Raw genomic sequence first — 18,222 nt, 5'->3', positions numbered from 1 at the left:
TCAAGTTGGAAAAATGTGACACAGAAATTTTAACAGACCAAGAATGCTTCTGTTATGCCTAAAATTGCTTGTAAATCAGTAGTAATGGAATAGCAAAACCAGTGCAAGTGGAAACAAATCTGGGTTTGTTTATGAAGTGTTTTAGCAGGAATGTCACATGGCACAGCAGAATTGCCTTCTGAGCTCTGTGGTAACATATCTCGGTCTCTTCTGCAGCTCGCGCCCTTTTGCTGAGGGATCATCCCACTGAATAACAATAACCCTTACACGTTAAGTATGTGATCTCCTTGCGGCTCGGCTCGGTCACACAGACTGGGGACATTCCCGTCCGTGCTCAGCTGCCTGTGAGCACAGGCACACCAGGCCCTTTCCCGCAGCAGCTCTCCGGCAGCGCTGGCGGCTGGGCCAGGCTGACCCGCGGACAGGCTGCACAGCACAGGGAACCACAGGCACGACATGTGGAGTTGCCACCCACCCACCTACTATAAGAAATCCGCAAGGTAAAGATCTGCCAGTGGGAATTACAGAGGGATTTATTGGCTCAAGGCTCCGCAGACCCGAAGGGGCTCTGGGAAAAGACTTCTCAAAACCGGGGATTTTAGGTTCCACAGAGACTTTAATACGAGGAGCGAAGAATTGCCGGCTACTTTTCTCGGTTGCCAGAGGGTCAGCGTGTAGAGCGCACAGTCAGCCAGCGGTGGGTTTATTATTATTCCAGGGGGAAAAAAAAAAAAAAAAAAAAGAAAAAGGAGAAGTAACAAAAAAAAAAAAAAAGCAGAACCCGCCTGACGTGGCGGGCGGAGCCCCCGCGGGCCAATGCGCGGGGCCGGGGGCGGTGCAGGAGGAAGCGGCGGCTCGGGCCGATGCGGGCGGCGGCGGCGGACCCGGGGCACCGCCCGGGCTCAGCAGCGGGCAGCGGCTCCTGGCTCCTGCCGCTGGCGGCGGCGCTGGCGCTGCTGCTCACGCTGGTGGTGCGGCAGCTGCTGAAGCAGCGGCGGCCGCCCGGGTTCCCGCCCGGCCCCGCGGGGCTGCCGCTCCTCGGCAACATCCCCGCGCTGGGCGCGGAGCAGCCGCACGTCTACATGCGGCGGCAGAGCCAGATCCACGGGCAGGTACCGCCGCTCCCGCCGCCTCCTCCTCGGGGCCCCCGGAGCGGGAGAGGGGCGGGATGGGGCGGGGCGGGCTTCGCTGCAGGCGGCGGGACCCGGGGAGGAGCAGCCGGGAGGGACGTGCCCCGGAGCTGTCCCGGAGCGGCCCCGAGCGACTCCCGGTGTGGTGTCCCCGGGGCGGAGGCAGCGGCGCGGGGGGCGGAGCGCCCCGCCGGGGAACGGGAGCCGGGAACGGGATCGGGACCCGTCCCGTAGGAGCCGGGACAGGCCCGCGGCAAACGGGAAGGATTTCCACCTATTTCTCCCGCCGCAGCTCCCTCCTTAGGCTCCTGCTCTTAGTTCTTTTTTTTTAGGGGGGGCGCAATGCTTAAACTGGTGTCCTGTAAATGGCAATAACTCCCTTGTTTCATATCCACAAGTCCTGGGCTTAAAATTAACTAAATTACAATACTGAAAGAGCAGGCACTGGGATAAGGCAACATTTTCACTGAAAACATCTTCCTTCAAAGTACCTCCAGTGTACTTTCAATGTACCTTCAGTGGTGTATTTGGGATACTTACTCACAGTCCCTTAGTGTTACTATGTAAGAATGGATTTATTTTCTTTTTGTACTTTCTCACAGATCAGGTTTTTCTTTTCATCAGCAGTGTATTCTTACAAGCATCATAAAATTTAACTCCAAACTAGATCTAAAGGGGAAAAGCAGGCATGTGTTTTGGCAGTAGGAAAAAAAAAAGTAAATGTGTTTCAAGCAACATACTAGGACAAGCAGAATGGAAATAGGAAGGAAAACGTGTCATCAAATAAAGTAAGCTTTCTACTTGCCTGGAATGCTGTATGTAGTTCTAGTTGCTGTCAGAAAAGATCCTGAAGAATTTTGAGGAACTTGAAAACGGCCTAGTTGGGGTGCTCTGGAAAAATACAATTTTTTTTTTAAGTTATGTATGACATAGGAATAAAGATAAATAAGCTAGATCAAAGTACACAAAACTCACAAATGGTATACAGAAATCTCTTGGGAATGTGTTCTTGACACATAGAAAAGAAGAGCCATTATGACAGTGAAAATGTCAAGGTTGCTAAAATAAAATGGTCACAGACTCTAGAATCATTTAGGTTGGAAAAAACCCCTTAAGATCATTGAGTCCAACCATTAACCTCACATGAAATCCACCACTAAACTATGACCCCAAGTGCCACATCTACACAGCTTTTAAATACCTCTACGGATTGTGACTCCACCACTTTCCTGAGCAGCCTGTTCCAGTGCCTGACAACCCTTTTGGTGACAACCCAGTTGTCGCAGAATGTGTAATTAGACTAATATAATTTCTTATTGTGGAGGTCAACAGCTTTGAGATGAAGAAAAACAGAGATTTATATAGGTAAAAATACAGATTTAGAATGCTAAGAAAAGTATAGAAAGGGACATAAGATTTCAATCTTGAGTTTAGCGTCGGTTACAGTTTTTAAAACTTAGGTTAAGATTTTAATTTTGTTTATCTTGCAGAAGTTTATACCTTCTGCAGGCTGTATTGCATCTTTTTCCAAAGCATCTAATGATAACCACTTGTGGAAACAGGAGATGGGCCTAGCTGGGCTGTGCTGTCGGTTGGTGGCTCTCCTGATGGCTCTCACTGCTGGTTCTTTGGGAGCCTGTGCAAAGTAAGCTGGTGTCCGGGTTCAGACGCAGAAAGGACTGAGAGCAGCCTGGTTGTTCTCTCAACTGACACCACTTCAGTGTCTGCCATTCTTAAGTGACGTGTTGGGAGTCTGTGATGGGAATTTCAGCCATACTGCCCTTAACCAAATTAAGCTGTTGGAATTTACCTTGACTCAGGCAGGGAAGAGAAGCAGATACAATAATACAGCTTTTCTCCCTCCCGTGGAAATGGTCTCAGCAAATTAAGAAAGTAGACAATACACGTACTTTAGTGCTTACTAAAAAATTTTATATATAAAGTATATAACATAATATTATTAGATAAATACATACTTCTACTAATACCTACTTATATCTACTAATGCTAGGAGAAAGTACATTTTTTTTCTGAAAAATATGCACTGTTGTACCAAATTCACATTTTTTGGATGACTGTGAAAGTATCCCAGTCCTTTGGAGAGCTGGTTGCTTTGGTGCACAGCAAAGCACAGAATGCAGTGTGAGATAATTTGCTTTATCTTTTGACAGAGCAAGTTATCTCACAACACACTCTACTGTAATGCCACAACTGTACCACCTCTCATTACCTGTATGCCCTACTGAAAGTTATTCAAGTATTTTGCATTGTTTAGTGTTGTTTCACCTTTTCATTGCTTGTTCTCATTATTTGTTCTTAGGATTTGGTTGTAATAGCGTTTTACAATTTTTATTCTTTTTTTTCCCCAAAGATCTTCAGTCTTGACCTCGGAGGTATATCTGCTGTTGTACTGAATGGCTATGATGCAGTGAAAGAATGCCTCGTTCATCAAAGTGAAATCTTTGCCGATAGGCCGTCTCTTCCCTTGTTTAAGAAGCTGACAAACATGGGAGGTGAGTGCTAATGTCTTCTGTATAACAATGTAATTTTTGTCCAATAGATGGACATAATCACATGAAACATTGGCTTTAGCCATTTTCTCTCCTTAGTCTCCTTTCATAAAATACTTGATGCTTCTTAAACAGTTTTACTTGGAAAGGATTGTCAGTCTTGGACTATATTCCATAGAAAGATGTCTGAAATGTTTTTTGTCTCTCTTTTTGTCTTGTTAAATGATTTTATTATCTTATGGGGGAAAAAAAAATTAAGCGTTGCATAAAATACGTGTCAAAATATTTTTTCAGGCTTACTGAACAGTAAATATGGCAGAGGATGGACAGAACATCGCAAATTAGCTGTAAATACCTTTCGAACTTTTGGATATGGTCAAAGGTCCTTTGAACACAAAATTTCAGAAGAATCTGTGTTTTTTCTTGATGCCATTGATACATACAAAGGCAGACCGTTTGATCTTAAGCACTTGATAACAAATGCTGTTTCAAACATTACTAATTTGATTATTTTTGGAGAACGTTTTACTTACGAAGATACTGAATTTCAGCACATGATTGAGATTTTTAGTGAAAACATTGAATTAGCTGCTAGTGCTTCTGTATTTTTATATAATGCTTTTCCTTGGATTGGTATCTTGCCATTTGGGAAACACCAGCAGCTGTTTAGAAATGCAGCTGAAGTTTATGACTTTCTTCATGATCTCATTGAACGTGTCTCTGAAAATAGGAAGCCTCAATCACCTCGACATTTTGTAGATGCATATTTAGATGAGATGGATTGCAATGAAAATGATCCAGAATCTACATATTCAAGAGAAAATTTAATTTTCTCTGTTGGAGAACTCATCATAGCTGGAACAGAAACCACGACAAATGTTTTAAGATGGGCAGTGTTATTTATGGCTCTTTATCCAAACATTCAAGGTAAGAAATTTGATATTTTGAGGAACTGATACCCTTTCTTACTGCAAATTTAATATGCCTTTTCAAAGTCGTGCAGTGATCCATAGTCATTACCAAAAAGAAGGTTTGTGTATATTATTCTATTGTATCATTTACCAAACATACTATGGACAGAGGTGAAAAGTTTGTTTTATATGCAGATGAAGAGGATATCAAAAGTCAAGTGTCATGACAAAATTTTAACATATTATTTTGTGAATACATTTTTATGAAGCTTTAATATTTTTAAGTATTTTCAGTATAGTTAAATTTAGTGTTGTGATGCATGGTCTGTTGTTGGCAGATATACTAACCTATGCTGTTAATAAATAATAAGAAAATGCAATTAAATATGAAAGTAATAAACTAAATTAAAAATATACAAACATCAGCAAAAATGTAAATCAGGTTGTAGTTAGTTTAGGTACTATTTCTTTTTATCTTAAGTGCCTCAGTTCACAATAAATTTACACATTATAGGCATTCATATTCATACTTCTGAAGGAACAGAAATGGCATTTAAAACCAAAGAAGATGTGTTGCATTCACTCTGAAGTAAGACAGCAATAGGTGTCTGAATGTGAGCCCAAACATTTTGTGCAGAAGTTTGGATTTTAGAAGTCAACAGTCATGTCTCTAATTTCACTGCCTCCACTTCACTTTTCCTGTCAAAACCTTAACAGTGCTTGGTTCAATTAGGGACTTCCAGTATTTGGAGGAAGAGCAGCCAAGATAACTTGGACAGTTACTGCTAATACTTTGACCAAAAATCATTGCTCTAACATCAATTTCATCATCATTTCAGAGTAGGGACAATAGCACTACCTGTAGCTATAAGGCTTTTGAGCTCTCAAGTTCTGCATAGGAATCAGGTATCTTTATGTATGAAAAATTAGACTTTCTTCTTATGGTAGTATGTGCATGACTCCATACATTCTGATTTTCTCAGCTAGAATAATTTTTAATTTAAATCTTGGGGCATAAAATGCCCAATTCTAAAATTGGAGATCAAATTTTATATTTACTTTTAAAGTAAATACGGCTTTACTTGGAAAAAAAGAAAGTGAAAATATGATGGTATCTTATGTTAAGGCCTGGCATGCTATAAACAGTACAAATCATTCAGCCTAAATAAAGAAGTTGATTCCAAAGCTCTGTTGTTGCTGCTGTTATCATTATTTTAAGTCCCATATTCAGCTTAGCTGGTTAAAATATCTGGCTAAGCAAGTAGAACCAAAGTTTATTCAAATATCTCCATAGAGCCATAACCTCTTACATATTTTCTTACTTTCATTTATTCAGCTATTTAAGTTAGTTGATGAAGTAACTGAATGAACTGATTAAAGATTTTTAAAAATGGGAAAGCTTTCTTCTAGCCTAGGTAAAAACAAGATTTAATGGGATCTGAGATGCTAATTTTAAAGAATTTGAGGGACATGCTTAAGAGAAATATGTAGCTTCAGCTCAATCAGTTCAGCCAAAAATTTTTTTTGTGGAAGCTTAAAACTATGATTGCCATTTTTAACCAGTCAGCACATTCCAAATGATATAAAATAAATGAGTTTTTAAAAAAAGAAATAATTGCTTTTCATGCATCTGAGTTCCACCAATTAATTTATATGCTTTACACAGTATAATAAGAAAATCTACAAAAAACCCACATTTTGTAAAATTAAAAAAAAATAAATCTGATTTTATAGGTACTTACATGATCCATATTTTAGTTAAAACTGTGTTAAGGGTGATAATTAGGCAATAGGATGTGTTTATGCTTTATATTACATAAAAAGCCCAAATGCAAAAAGATCCATTTAAATCAAAGTTTCTAATCAGTCTGTCCCGGCTCACAAACAACATTCATATCTTAAAACAAGAACATCCTTATTTCTTCTCAATTAGCATCTGACCAAGATACTGTTTCTCAGTATCAAGAAAACTTTGTAGTTTTGTGCCTGCTATGCACTGACTGATTTTGTAGAGATCCACTCACCTAAAATAATCTGATCTCAGATCTTGCAATACAATGAGTTTCTGAATTTGGATTAAAAAACAGTTCATCTGGATAAAAATAAAAATTACTGTTATTTTTCATTTATTTAGAATTTCTTTGTCCAACTCTTACAATATGCACGGACACACCACTACATCACAAGTGTGCTTTCACTAAGCTGCTTTTCATCTCTGGTTGAATTTGTTCCTTTTCAGTTAAATTCTGGCTCCTGTGCCTGTTAATTCTCACTGTGTTTTTTCAGATATTTTAGGTTCTAGAGTGAATGATTTTACATTCTGACAATTCTAAAGAATCACAGCAGAGTTAAAAAAGGGGAAGTTCAAGTGGCTGTGTTCACTCAAGTGTTTAATGTTCTTTATCTTGTACATCCTTTTGCTTGTTTCTTTAGTTTTGAAGAGCTCCAGAAATAAAAATATACACAAGAAAAGAAAACTATATTAAAACACGATTTTACTGAGAATAATTACATTCTAAATGAATATTAGTGGTATATATGCTAGAAATAATTCCTACTAGCTCGACAAGAAATACAGAGTCTAAATTTAAAAGTTTGTAAGCTACTATATTTTGTATAAGATACTTCATGTTTCGGTAGTCTTTTAAAAGTATATATTTTAGTTGAAATTAAAATGTAAAGGCTATTGCACAATAAACATCAGCTTTTATTGCTGTTCCTAACAGGCCAAGTTCAAAAAGAGGTCGACCTAGTCATTGGCCCAAACAAAATGCCCACCTTTGAGGAGAAATGCAAGATGCCATACACTGAGGCTGTTCTACATGAGGTGCTGAGGTTCTGTAACATAGTTCCACTGGGGATTTTTCATGCAACTTCCAAAGATACTGTTGTGCGTGGTTACTCAATTCCTGAAGGCACCACAGTCATTACAAACCTCTACTCCGTTCACTTTGATGAAAAATACTGGAGCAATCCAGAAGTGTTTTTTCCTGAGAGATTTTTGGACAGCAATGGGCAGTTTGTCAAGAAAGATGCATTTATTCCTTTTTCGCTAGGTAAGAGTGCTTCCTTCCACTGTTCCTTTTCATGAATCTAGAGATGTATAACACAGAGGTGATGGCAATAAAGGGACAGAATGATATCCTCTGTTCTGATGAAACAGATTTTAAAGATATTCAATATAATGCAATCTGGAGATCACAAATCTTGGCATAATATCTTTTATATAGGTGAGCTCCTTATTATATATAAACTAACAAAAATACACCTTAAAAAGTTATAATAATTGCCAGTTAATAATAACTGGAAGTAGGTGTAATTAATAAAATAGTAAGGGGGAAAGGCTGAAATTAAGAGTATAATTTTTTAAAGCATCTTCTGTCTAGATTGGTATTTCAAGACAAGAAAAAGTAGCTAATATATCTAAATAAATTTGACAATTCGTTTCAGTGGCATTTGTGAGGTGAGAGCAACAAATTCTCTAAAATCTGTTTCTTATTGTAAATTATCACCTATCCTTCTTACACAATACTACCAGCAAGTTCGTACAGCTCCTCTTAGAACACAGAAATTATCATTCTTATTCATAGTAAGAGTGAAAATACAACTGCAGACATTTAAAGTGTTTTTAAAACCTTCTTTTCAATCCAGGAAGAAGACATTGTCTTGGAGAACAACTAGCTCGGATGGAAATGTTCCTGTTTTTTACTTCATTACTACAACGATTTCACCTGCATTTCCCTCATGGCGTCATTCCAGACCTCAAACCAAGATTAGGAATGACATTACAACCACAGCCTTACCTCATCTGCGCGGAGAGACGGTGAAGAGAAGGGTCAGGATTGTCAGGTGGAGCACAATGCTCCAAGCTGCAGCTCAAGATCCACTTTGCCTTATAGTTCTAAACATGTTCATGCCAGAAAGCCAACTTAAAGGACTTGCAGATAAATTCTGGCTGTTTATGCACAAATAAATAATTTCTTTTTATTTGGTTTTCACAGAAAAAAGTGTGGAACACATCCTGTGTAAAACTGATGTTTTCACTACACGGGTCTATTTTAAATCTAACTTCTGGTATGGTTTTTATATATTTAATTACTTAACAAATCATTTTACTTTGAGAGGATATTTTTATAAGCATGGAGAATATGGTTCAAAATGTTTCTACTTGAATTCATCCATGGAAATCTCATTTACATTACTCCAACTAAGCTGTTCTTTATAATTCTCCTTTAAGTTTTCATAGCTAAAAAGGTTTAAAAGACATCTATTTAAATTTCTGTAACCAAGAATAAACTATCTTTTCCAGACTTGACAGATTGTCTATTAAAGCATTTTAATCCTTCTTTCTCCTTGCTCTATATTCCTAGGTGGTCATAGTTTTCTAGTGAATCAGATAACTGAATTCACTTTTAGGATCTTTTATGACTTCCTTCTGATTTAGCCAAGTATGCAAAGTATTCAATTATTGCCATACTCCTGACAATTACAGGAACTTTATGCCAGTATGTTGCATTTCCAGACACATGTCCTCCATTGCCTTCCCACACAAAGCACTATGTAATGATTAATCTCTGCTTAAATAGTCTGAAAAAAAGCAGTGTTTATGTTACCAGAGTCACATGTAACTATCCTATGAGTAAAGAAAATAAGCTGCTCATCATTCTGACCAGAGAGTTTTTGGGGAGGGAGGTTGGAATAGGATGGAGAGAAACACCTTAATTGCATTTTAAGCACAAATATTAGGCATAGGAGCTACTCTTGACTTCTGCCAGCTTCATTTTCTATTCTTGACAGCTACTCCTTTGAGGTTAATGGTAGATAAAAGATTTGTGCCTGCAGACCCTACAGGAGAACCTGATACTCTAAATATGGCGTGTTTGGTCCCTGCCACGTGGGGAGAGAGGGCCTCAGAACAAGGTTCAGAACAAAACATGCGCTGAGCAAGCAGCTATTTGAGGACAAGGCTGAGTGTTAGACCTCGGGTTTTATACAAATAATGCTTCAACTTGGAGCTGCAGGAAAGTTGAAAGGCAGGAGTTGGTGTTTTTCTGCTGACCTGATGTTTTCAGAAATATTTCCTTTCCTCTGAAACAGCAAAAGAGAAGAATCAGAGCTAATACCAGTTCACTTACGTAGTAACCTATTGACTTCAGATGCAGCAGGTCCAGATTAATTTACTCATCTGAGGGTAGTCACACCCACATGTCCCACAGCGAGCAGCTCATATTCTTATTCCTCATGCTCTGAAGAGGGTGGGCAGGCTACTCCACTTGCTGAATAATTAACTGCCTTTCACAGAGAGGATTTAAGACTCAAAAAAGAGAGGAAGGACGCAAATCTGATTGCTCTGCACGGGGCACACCATGAAAACCATGAATAAACCACCCCTAAGACACTGGCAAACAGTGGGGCTTAGGAGTCATGACTGAGGCATTCCTGGATACCTGCACAAGTAGATGTTAGGTGCTTGTGAAATGCAAAAGTAAAAATTGTAGAATCTATTGAACTGGGGTGCCTTCAGTATGAAGCAACATGGAAGAGTTCAAGCTACAGTTCTGGACTCATGTTAATTCTTCCTATACTCTTAAATCAGACAGCCAGAGTTTTGTCAGTATCTAGTCTTGCCTTCTGGGTTGCAAGAACTCCAGGCAATCCTTTGGTTTAAACATGATTGAAATATTGCTACTTGAAGTGAGGGGAGGATTAAAAAACATCAAGAACAAGTTCTTTCAGGGGGCTATGCTCAAAATGCAGCTGGACAGTTATAATTCTCTTTTGCTGAGGTATTTTGAGATCTAACTCCTGACTAGTCTTTAATCCATTTAATGAGAACCATATTGATTATATGTCGTTCTGGTTTCTAAATCAAAATGCCTTTTAAAAGCCTCAGAATATCAATCCAAACTTTTACCATTATCTGCCAACTTATGGTCTCGTTTGAGTAATCACATACATTTGACAAACTGTCTTTTCTATAAATCTTTATCAGTTTTAGTTATATCTACACATTCATTCTGTATTAACTTTTTCATTATTTTCCCTCTGACTTAGAATTATCCTAATGATCCAATTTAATAATTTGTAATACTGACATAAGAATAGTATTTTCCAGTCCTCTGGAATTTCTCTATTGTATCAACATTCATTATTAATGAATATCAGTAGCCAGCCAGATGTTCAGAATTTCCTGGTGAGCTTTCAAAGGCTGAAATATCTAGCATAGATAGCAGCTGGCTGCTATTTAACATTGTTTTGGGATTAAAGGTTGATATATTAACCAGTATGTCTTTTTCTGGTATAGAATTTAAGGATGAGAAAAAGCATTAAACAGCAGTTTTTTCTGCCTGGCCTTAAGTGTCCTAACGTTTTGGATTAAAACAATGTGTCCAGATACTGATCAAAAAGATTTCTAGACATTTAAGTTGTGACTCCTCATTTTTTGCATATTAATGTCATTTATTGTGCTCTTTGTTTTACCATTTTCCTATGTTTTACTTCCCTTAGTTTTTATTTTTTGTCTTTTTTTCCTTGTTTGTTTTTTTTTTTCAGAGTTGCCTCTTTGAATTCATGATGGTAGTTTAGAACTGGAAGCACTATGAACTTGCAAGGAAAATTGCCTTTCACTGGGCAGAACCTGTTCCTTCAGCTGTGGGGGTATGTCACTGTATCATGGGTAAAGGGAAATGTGGTGCTCAGGAGCCACAGAAATCTTAAAAGAGAGCAAAGTGATTGTAATCCAGTATGATTTAGGTTATGTGGAACCATGATCTGGCATCAGCCAAGGGATCTTGCTTAAACAGCCCTGGAGATCCATGGCAATGCCATCTTTAGCCTGCAGATGGCTGGACAACACCTGGTAAATTTTCAGATGTTTTGTTAGGAATAGTTGTCACCTCATGGAGAGAAACAGATTCCACGTAGATTCTCTGTATGCTGAGAGAACAGACATGTCATTCAAAATAATTTTTTACTGGCTGGTCCAAACCTCCAGTTACTCAGTGTGCCAAGGACAAACAAGGCAACTTGGCATGAAGATGCTTAAGGTGAGCTCATATCTTTTCAGATCATGTTCAACAAGGATTCTGGTAGGTAGGATATCAGCACAGCACCTAGCAGTGAAAAAGGTGAGATATTCATTTCATACACTCATACTGCAATCCATTCATTTCACAGAGTATGTTTTTGACTCCCTGTGGGCCAGATCCAATATCAACAGAAGGAAGGCCTTTTCTTCTGGACTCTGGCCTTTTTGGGCATGTCCAAATATAAATGCATATGTGTATGAGCCAATGACACAGAAAACAGGCATGGGATGAGGGACATCTATATTAAAAGCTGTAATTCTGAAAGAGCTTGGGATTCATGGTGGGTTGTTAGTTAAACATGAACTTTAACTGTTCAGCCAGAAGATCTTTTGTTTATGGAATACTGAATGAGGATAGAATCATAGAATCATTTAGCTTGGAAAATACCTTTAAGATCATTGAGTCCAACCATTGACAGTTGTGGAAGCTGTATAGGTATTTGGTGCTGGCACAAGCATTCCTTGAATACTGAGCCTTGTTCTGTTGTCTATAGCTGAAGGAGGATTAAAAAAAAAAAATCAGTAGTGTTCCTGTAAAGCCATAAAAATCACTAAGAATATGCCTGTACAATATATTCTGGATTATTGCAAGGTACTTCTACTGACTTATAAATTGACCAAATAGTATGTGATCATACCAGGGCAGCACCAAGTCCAAGCTAATACCCTTCCACTTCAGACTTGGGGACACACTGGCACTGTTATAAAATTTTTGGATCAGTTGGGTGACCGAACATGCTCCGGAATATACACCAGAATATACACAGAAATGTACAGTACAACATACTGGATAGTGACACATTCAAGATATTTCATTTGCTTGGTTTACCAAACATGTGACTCTGACTTGAGTCCAAAAAGTTGATAAATTATCTCTTCAGTAAGTAGACAAGAAATAAATAGAAGTCAAGATGAAATATCTTTGAACTAGGAATGAGGTGAATACTTTGAACACCTTCAAATGCAGAACCAGGTATACAACTAGCAGTGAGGATAGTTAATCCTGGATTGTTACTGAAACTTTAAAATTAGTTATTAGAGCTTTCTTCTGTGCTGTGGTTCTAATTTGCATCTAATTAACGACATGATTTTACAGTAGTCCCTCCTATCTCAATCACCAGCTTATAAAATGTCCTGTTCTTTCTGAACTCCAAGCCCCTGCTAACTATTCAAGTGCTAAAGCAGCCTGAGCTCATGTAGCAAGCAGGTCTTTTCTTGATTTAGTGTGTTGTTCACAATTAGATTCTGAATCTAATTCCATTTCAGGCTGTCCAAATACTGAAAATAACAACGAATCTGCATTCTTTAGCCTGAATTAAGACTAAGGGTTTGTGCAAGCAGCAGTAGATGAGGCAGATTACGTTGTCATGAAGATAGCACTTTCACAAGAAAAGTAGCAAGCTCAGAGAGAAACACAATGAAAAATAGTCAAATCACTTCAAAAAAGCAGTGAAAATAAAATGTTGTGATTTTTGCAACAATGCATCAAATGGGAAAACATAAGGATTCAAGATAAATGCAGGGTGGTAAGGGGAGGAAATCATACTGGTGAAGACACCAGAAGTTACCTTTGATCGAGAGAGATGGAATGATGAATATACAAGATAACAAGCCAAGTACAGGGGACTGTTCAATAAGAGTTGGAAAGGTCAGCTCTCAGTATAAATTGCTCTGTGAAGATACAGACATGCATTTTCATACCAGCTACATGGCCAAGGTGGTTTTTTTGTACTGGGCCTCACAATTCATACCCACTGTCTAATCAAGATCCAATCAAACTACCCATTCTGGAAATATTATGCCTTACTCTGTCCTTTCATAACAATATAAATTGAGGATCAGCAGATTCTCCCATTTCTAGATTATCCCTTTAGGTATTTTTGAAGGCTGTCAACTACCTCGATGACATTAGAATTAGACAGAACCCATACCCAGAGTGGTCATTCCTTCGGAAGACTGCCAGACTTCAGGAGATATTACGTTTGTTACATTCTTCTGGATAAGTAACATTCCAAATAGATTAAACCCATTAAAATAATGGAGCATATCAGGAATATGCAATCTAATCCAATAGCTTACTGTTACTGCAGCAGATGGCTGCTTGCCTAAAATTTTACATGTGATATAGACCAGCCTATAGCAATTTACCAGAAAACAGAATAAATTTACTATTTATTCTGCTGCTTTGTTTAAATGCTGACTTCCTTTTCTACACTCATTCTAAAAAACTTAAAAGAAATCTTTTATGGTTTATCAGAGGCATGAAAAAATATTACACATTAAAAAGATGAATTTTTATGTTAAAGTTCATTCGTTTGGATGCTTAACTACATAAGGCCCACCCTTACCATCTAGACAACAGGAACCACACTGTATGCCCCATGGAGACTTATACCTTCACCAAAACAAGGCCTCATTGTTCAGGTCCTTCACTAATAAAGGTAATCCAGGTAGGATTTTATACCAATAAGGAATGAAAGGTACGTAACAGAATGACTGTGGATGAAACATTTTAAAGAATTCCAGTTATTCTCAGGTAATTAAGTTTCCTTTCTCCACACGCATCCCTGTTTAAGAAGTCCAAATGCCATTTTGCTTCTCTTCAACTTGTACAATAAGCCCATTTAAAGTAATAATTATGCTGACCATGCACTACAGCAGAATTTTTAAGCCTACTTTTTCCTGGAAAAACATAGGTACTATGCCTATATAGCTTAGGAGGTTAATTTAATTGGGGTTTTTTGGACATATGAAAATTGGTTTTTAAAGCCCCTTCAAGGCATTTTCAGATTTTGTTCCATTTTATTTTACATTGTGTAAAGACATATCATTTCTCTCCCAAAGAATGTATGGTCTAAACTGCCACAGTATCGAGGGAAATGCAACATACCAATACTGGATTTACTTAATCGTAAATTGTAGGTATAATCTATAGAATATTCAAGTTCTTTGTGTCCTAATGAATGTCATGATTATAAATTTGAAAAAAGACTGTAAGAATAATTCCTTGTTGATGGGAATAAAACTTAGTGCTAAACACTAAAAATTATCTAAAAATCCCCAATCACTTAAACTAATTCTTTTTCTAAGTATATGAATTACATCATCTTTAAAAGTGTCCAACACTCTCAATGTCATAAGTACGCACTTTCTTAAGATCTAGAAAGGCTCATATGGCTTGACAAATATTTAAAATATAATTAGCTTTAGCAAACTAACTTTAGATAATCATATTTTTAAAAAACATTTTGGCTACTGCATCTCCATTTATTCACAAGTCGACAACTAGACAGATTCTTAACTTTGGCCGAGGTTCAAACCTTGCCTGTTTTTTCAAGAGGATTCTAGCTCTCTCCCTCAACAAATAAAAAGATTGTTTCTGGTGGGAGATGCATTATCAGTTAAATGCTCAGTAAATGAAAAGATTTTAATATTCACTGAAATAGAGGATCAGTACATTAAAAACAATGTTATTATTTGGCTGTTTTCTATAGCTGTGCACAATTTCGTATTGGTATTTCAGGTGATCCGTGTCAGATCTCATCTCTAGTCCTAGCATTTAAAAAATAGGTCCAGAAAGGATCTCAGTGAGTTATGCAGTTTACTCATCTGATCCACTAATGTGTTTTTCTAAAAGCTATCTTTCAGACTTCTTTTTTACTTTCAAAGACTTCCTTAATAGTCCAAGACAATCCATTTCAGTGAGTCACAGCCCTCTCGATCCTTAGAAAATTAACCATGTTGAACCTTGCAATATATAAAGCTGTTACTTCTTTTCCTAAATACTATTAACACCAAAAGCATTATTCTGATTACTCTTTGAAGCAGTCTTATTAAGTAACCTTAGAGTATCTCACTTGAGTCTCATTTTCTCTAGACAGGGAAAAATTCTCTTTAATTAATTTTATATTTCTCCTTCTCTTTAGACCATGTCATCAGTCTCACTGGTCTGTACTGGAATTCTGCAATCTGTCTAATGGACAGATATTTTTCCTGGGGTGTGACATCTAAAACAGTATTTTGGTCATGACTTATTTATGATGAATAGAACAAAATGATTACAAAATCCATTCTCAAAGATAAATAGGAGGGCTTCTTCGTTCTCTTCTTTGCCTGAGAGAAAGCTTAGTTAATATGAGTCAGATAAATTGGCAATACCAGAGAGATTAATAAATTCTAGTAGGATGAATGTCATGACAAAAGAAAAAGAGGCAAACCAAGTCCATTTGAATGACTACATATAGGAGCAAGTTTTCACATCTAACTGGCACAGGGGACAAAGTCTACAGTCTGCTCCCCACGTGCAGTAAGTAATGTCAATGTTATCCTCTGGATTTTTGGTGTAATACTTGCATTTTAAGCTGAGCCTTAGTTTTTGTTTTATGTGCAATTTAAATGAAAATATTTTGATCTCATTCAAAGTGCAAAGGGTTCTGCTGATCTGGAGAGATGAGTCAGAAGTGACTCATCACCTGTTTTTTGGCAAGATGTTTAGAACATGGACAAATCACAAGGTGAATGGTAGGAATAATTTGAAACACTATGGTCTCTTGCCATTAAAGGCTTAGTCGGTTTAATGTTATCTTTTTTTTTTCTTCTGAAGCTTCACAGGTAAACCAGAAGGCAGAAGGTTTCTCCTCACTAGATTTTTACTCTCTTTACTTGTGTTTCACAAACAGTAACATTCTGCCAGGTAGCACGGCCTGTGCAGCAGAACCTACCACAGACACCAGTTGCTATCACCTGTGATCCCTTGAAGCACAGAAATCAAAAGATGACTCATGGCCTGCAGATTGCAAAAACAAAAACCCTTCCGGTCCAACATTTCTATTCATGTTGTGTCCTTTTTAAAGGGTGTCTGTAGTGTCACACAGAACCAAGTAAGCATTAATCGCTCACATACTTCAAGCATTCATTGTTCTGAGTGTATCACAGTAGCATTTAAATTCAGATTATTTCTGGACAGATGTTTCAGAGTCAAAGGAAAACAGTTTCTTCTTTACTGGAACCACCTTCTACAGCTTAATGCTATTAACAAAATGAGCAACTGCTAGTTACTCTGTTTTTTTGTAGGGTTTTAGAATATTGAAGATATCGGAAATGAGACTAACCAAGTCTAAGCCAGAAATGTCTTCGAGAAATAACAGCAACAAATGGACAACAAAATCATTGAGATTCTTAATTTAAGAGTTCTGTATCTATTAGTTGGATTCATAAGGATACAGGGGATGTACACTATGCCAGGAGAGTCACTGCCAACTAAAAACTCAAGTGCAATGGAATGTTTATCCTATAGCAGCTTAGTCCATCAGCTTTCTTTCCTCTGAAAGATGTTATTCATTTGCATTTAGCAGAGGGCAAATACACTCACTGCTTATGGCCTTATTAAATTAAGACCAGACAGGGAGCAGTTAACAGTTGTGTTCTTTTGACAGTTTTATCTCTGAGAATCTACAGTATATTTTTTATAGCAATTTAAAAGCTTACTTCAGAAGATATTAAAAGGAAAGTTCTTCATTGCAAAAATGAAAGCAACTCATTACCTCATTTGCCTTAACATCAACATGAATGAAGCAGCATGTTGTGCAGAACGCAATTCTGAAGAAAACTGGAGGAAAAAAAGCAAAATAAATACTGTCTTGATCATACTTTTTGTACCTCATTTAATCAACTTCCTACATTTATTTTCTCTCATCTAATCTTTATTGGCCGCAGAAAAATCAATTTTCTAAAACTTGCACCACTACTTAAGTTCTGATGATTCTATCATTGTTTTCATTACTATTTTCATTTAATTTTTAACAATCCAAGTATTCTAACTTGCCAAGGATATCCTGTTTCCATACTATTTTGAATATGAACTGGCTTGAGACAATAAATAGAGTCTCTCATCACAATATCTTTTGTATATTTATGTGTCTATATCATCCTTACATCCTCTTTTTCTCATGCTCTAAGCAAATTCCATCCTTTTGCTCCAAAACATACCTCTGAGACTCAGATTCCTAATCTCACACTCACCAGCGTATGAGACACTTCTCAAAAGTATTTTGGACAAATGGGAAAGTTCTGCCATGTGAATGTTAGCCCCACACAGCATCACAGACTGGGTCAGGTTGGAAGGGATCACAGTGAGTCATCTGGTCCAACCTCCTTGCTCAAGCAGGGTCATCCTAGAGCACATGGCACAGGATTGAATCCAGATGAGGATTCAATTCTCCAGTGAGGGAGACTCCAACCTCTCTGAGCAATAACACGCACCAGATTACCTCAAATTCTGTGCCTGCTTTCAGAGGATCCAGAAGCCCAGCCTCGACTACACCTGCCTAGGAGGAAGCCCAAAAGCTAAAAGGGAGCTCTTGAATTCTGCTGACTCCTTTTGCTGATTCACCTGCCACGGCTGTGCTTAAAACTGAATGCAAGAAGTACAAAGAAACAGTTCTCTGCGCAAAGCAAAGCAGGTGTTACACAAACTTGGTTAGTTTGAACTTACCTTAAGTAATGTTACACAATTCCTTTCATTTTGAGCCTTAGACTCACCGTTTAACTTTGTCATGGAGGAAGAACTCATGGGAAGAGGATCC

The 18,222-nt window shown here is 37.8% G+C and overlaps 1 protein-coding gene across 3 annotated transcripts; it reads left to right on the top strand.

The window, feature by feature from the left end:
• The first annotated feature begins 843 nt into the window (after positions 1-843).
• Positions 844-8,866, top strand: LOC135415553 (vitamin D 25-hydroxylase). 3 transcript variants are annotated; one of them, XM_064657415.1, is made up of 5 exons: positions 844-1,112; positions 3,502-3,643; positions 3,935-4,567; positions 7,278-7,607; positions 8,203-8,866. In XM_064657415.1, exons 1-5 carry the CDS (start codon positions 864-866, stop codon positions 8,376-8,378), a joined length of 1,530 nt encoding a protein of 509 aa, XP_064513485.1. In that variant the 5' UTR covers positions 844-863; the 3' UTR covers positions 8,379-8,866. The 3 variants fall into 3 exon arrangements, with proteins under 3 accessions (XP_064513485.1, XP_064513486.1, XP_064513487.1); XM_064657416.1 differs by lacking the exon at positions 3,935-4,567; XM_064657417.1 differs by lacking the exon at positions 844-1,112 and having other exon boundaries at positions 3,505-3,643; positions 4,371-4,567.
• The last annotated feature ends 9,356 nt before the right edge of the window (positions 8,867-18,222 follow it).

Source organism: Pseudopipra pipra, chromosome 6 (assembly GCF_036250125.1).
Source record: "Pseudopipra pipra isolate bDixPip1 chromosome 6, bDixPip1.hap1, whole genome shotgun sequence".
In the NCBI taxonomy this organism is placed as follows: domain Eukaryota; kingdom Metazoa; phylum Chordata; class Aves; order Passeriformes; family Pipridae; genus Pseudopipra; species Pseudopipra pipra.
Note: the sequence above shows the minus strand (reverse complement) of the source record. Positions and strands in the feature narration are given on the sequence as shown.

What these genes read in the sequence shown, in the direction of transcription:
- LOC135415553 (XM_064657415.1), top strand. Translation starts at nt 864, where the DNA reads ATGCGGGCGGCGGCGGCGGACCCGGGGCACCGCCCGGGCTCAGCAGCG. An exon ending in AGAGCCAGATCCACGGGCAG is followed by an intron (nt 1,113 to 3,501) that starts GTACCGCCGCTC and finishes TTTTCCCCAAAG; the next exon opens with ATCTTCAGTCTTGACCTCGG. An exon ending in GAAGCTGACAAACATGGGAG is followed by an intron (nt 3,644 to 3,934) that starts GTGAGTGCTAAT and finishes ATATTTTTTCAG; the next exon opens with GCTTACTGAACAGTAAATAT.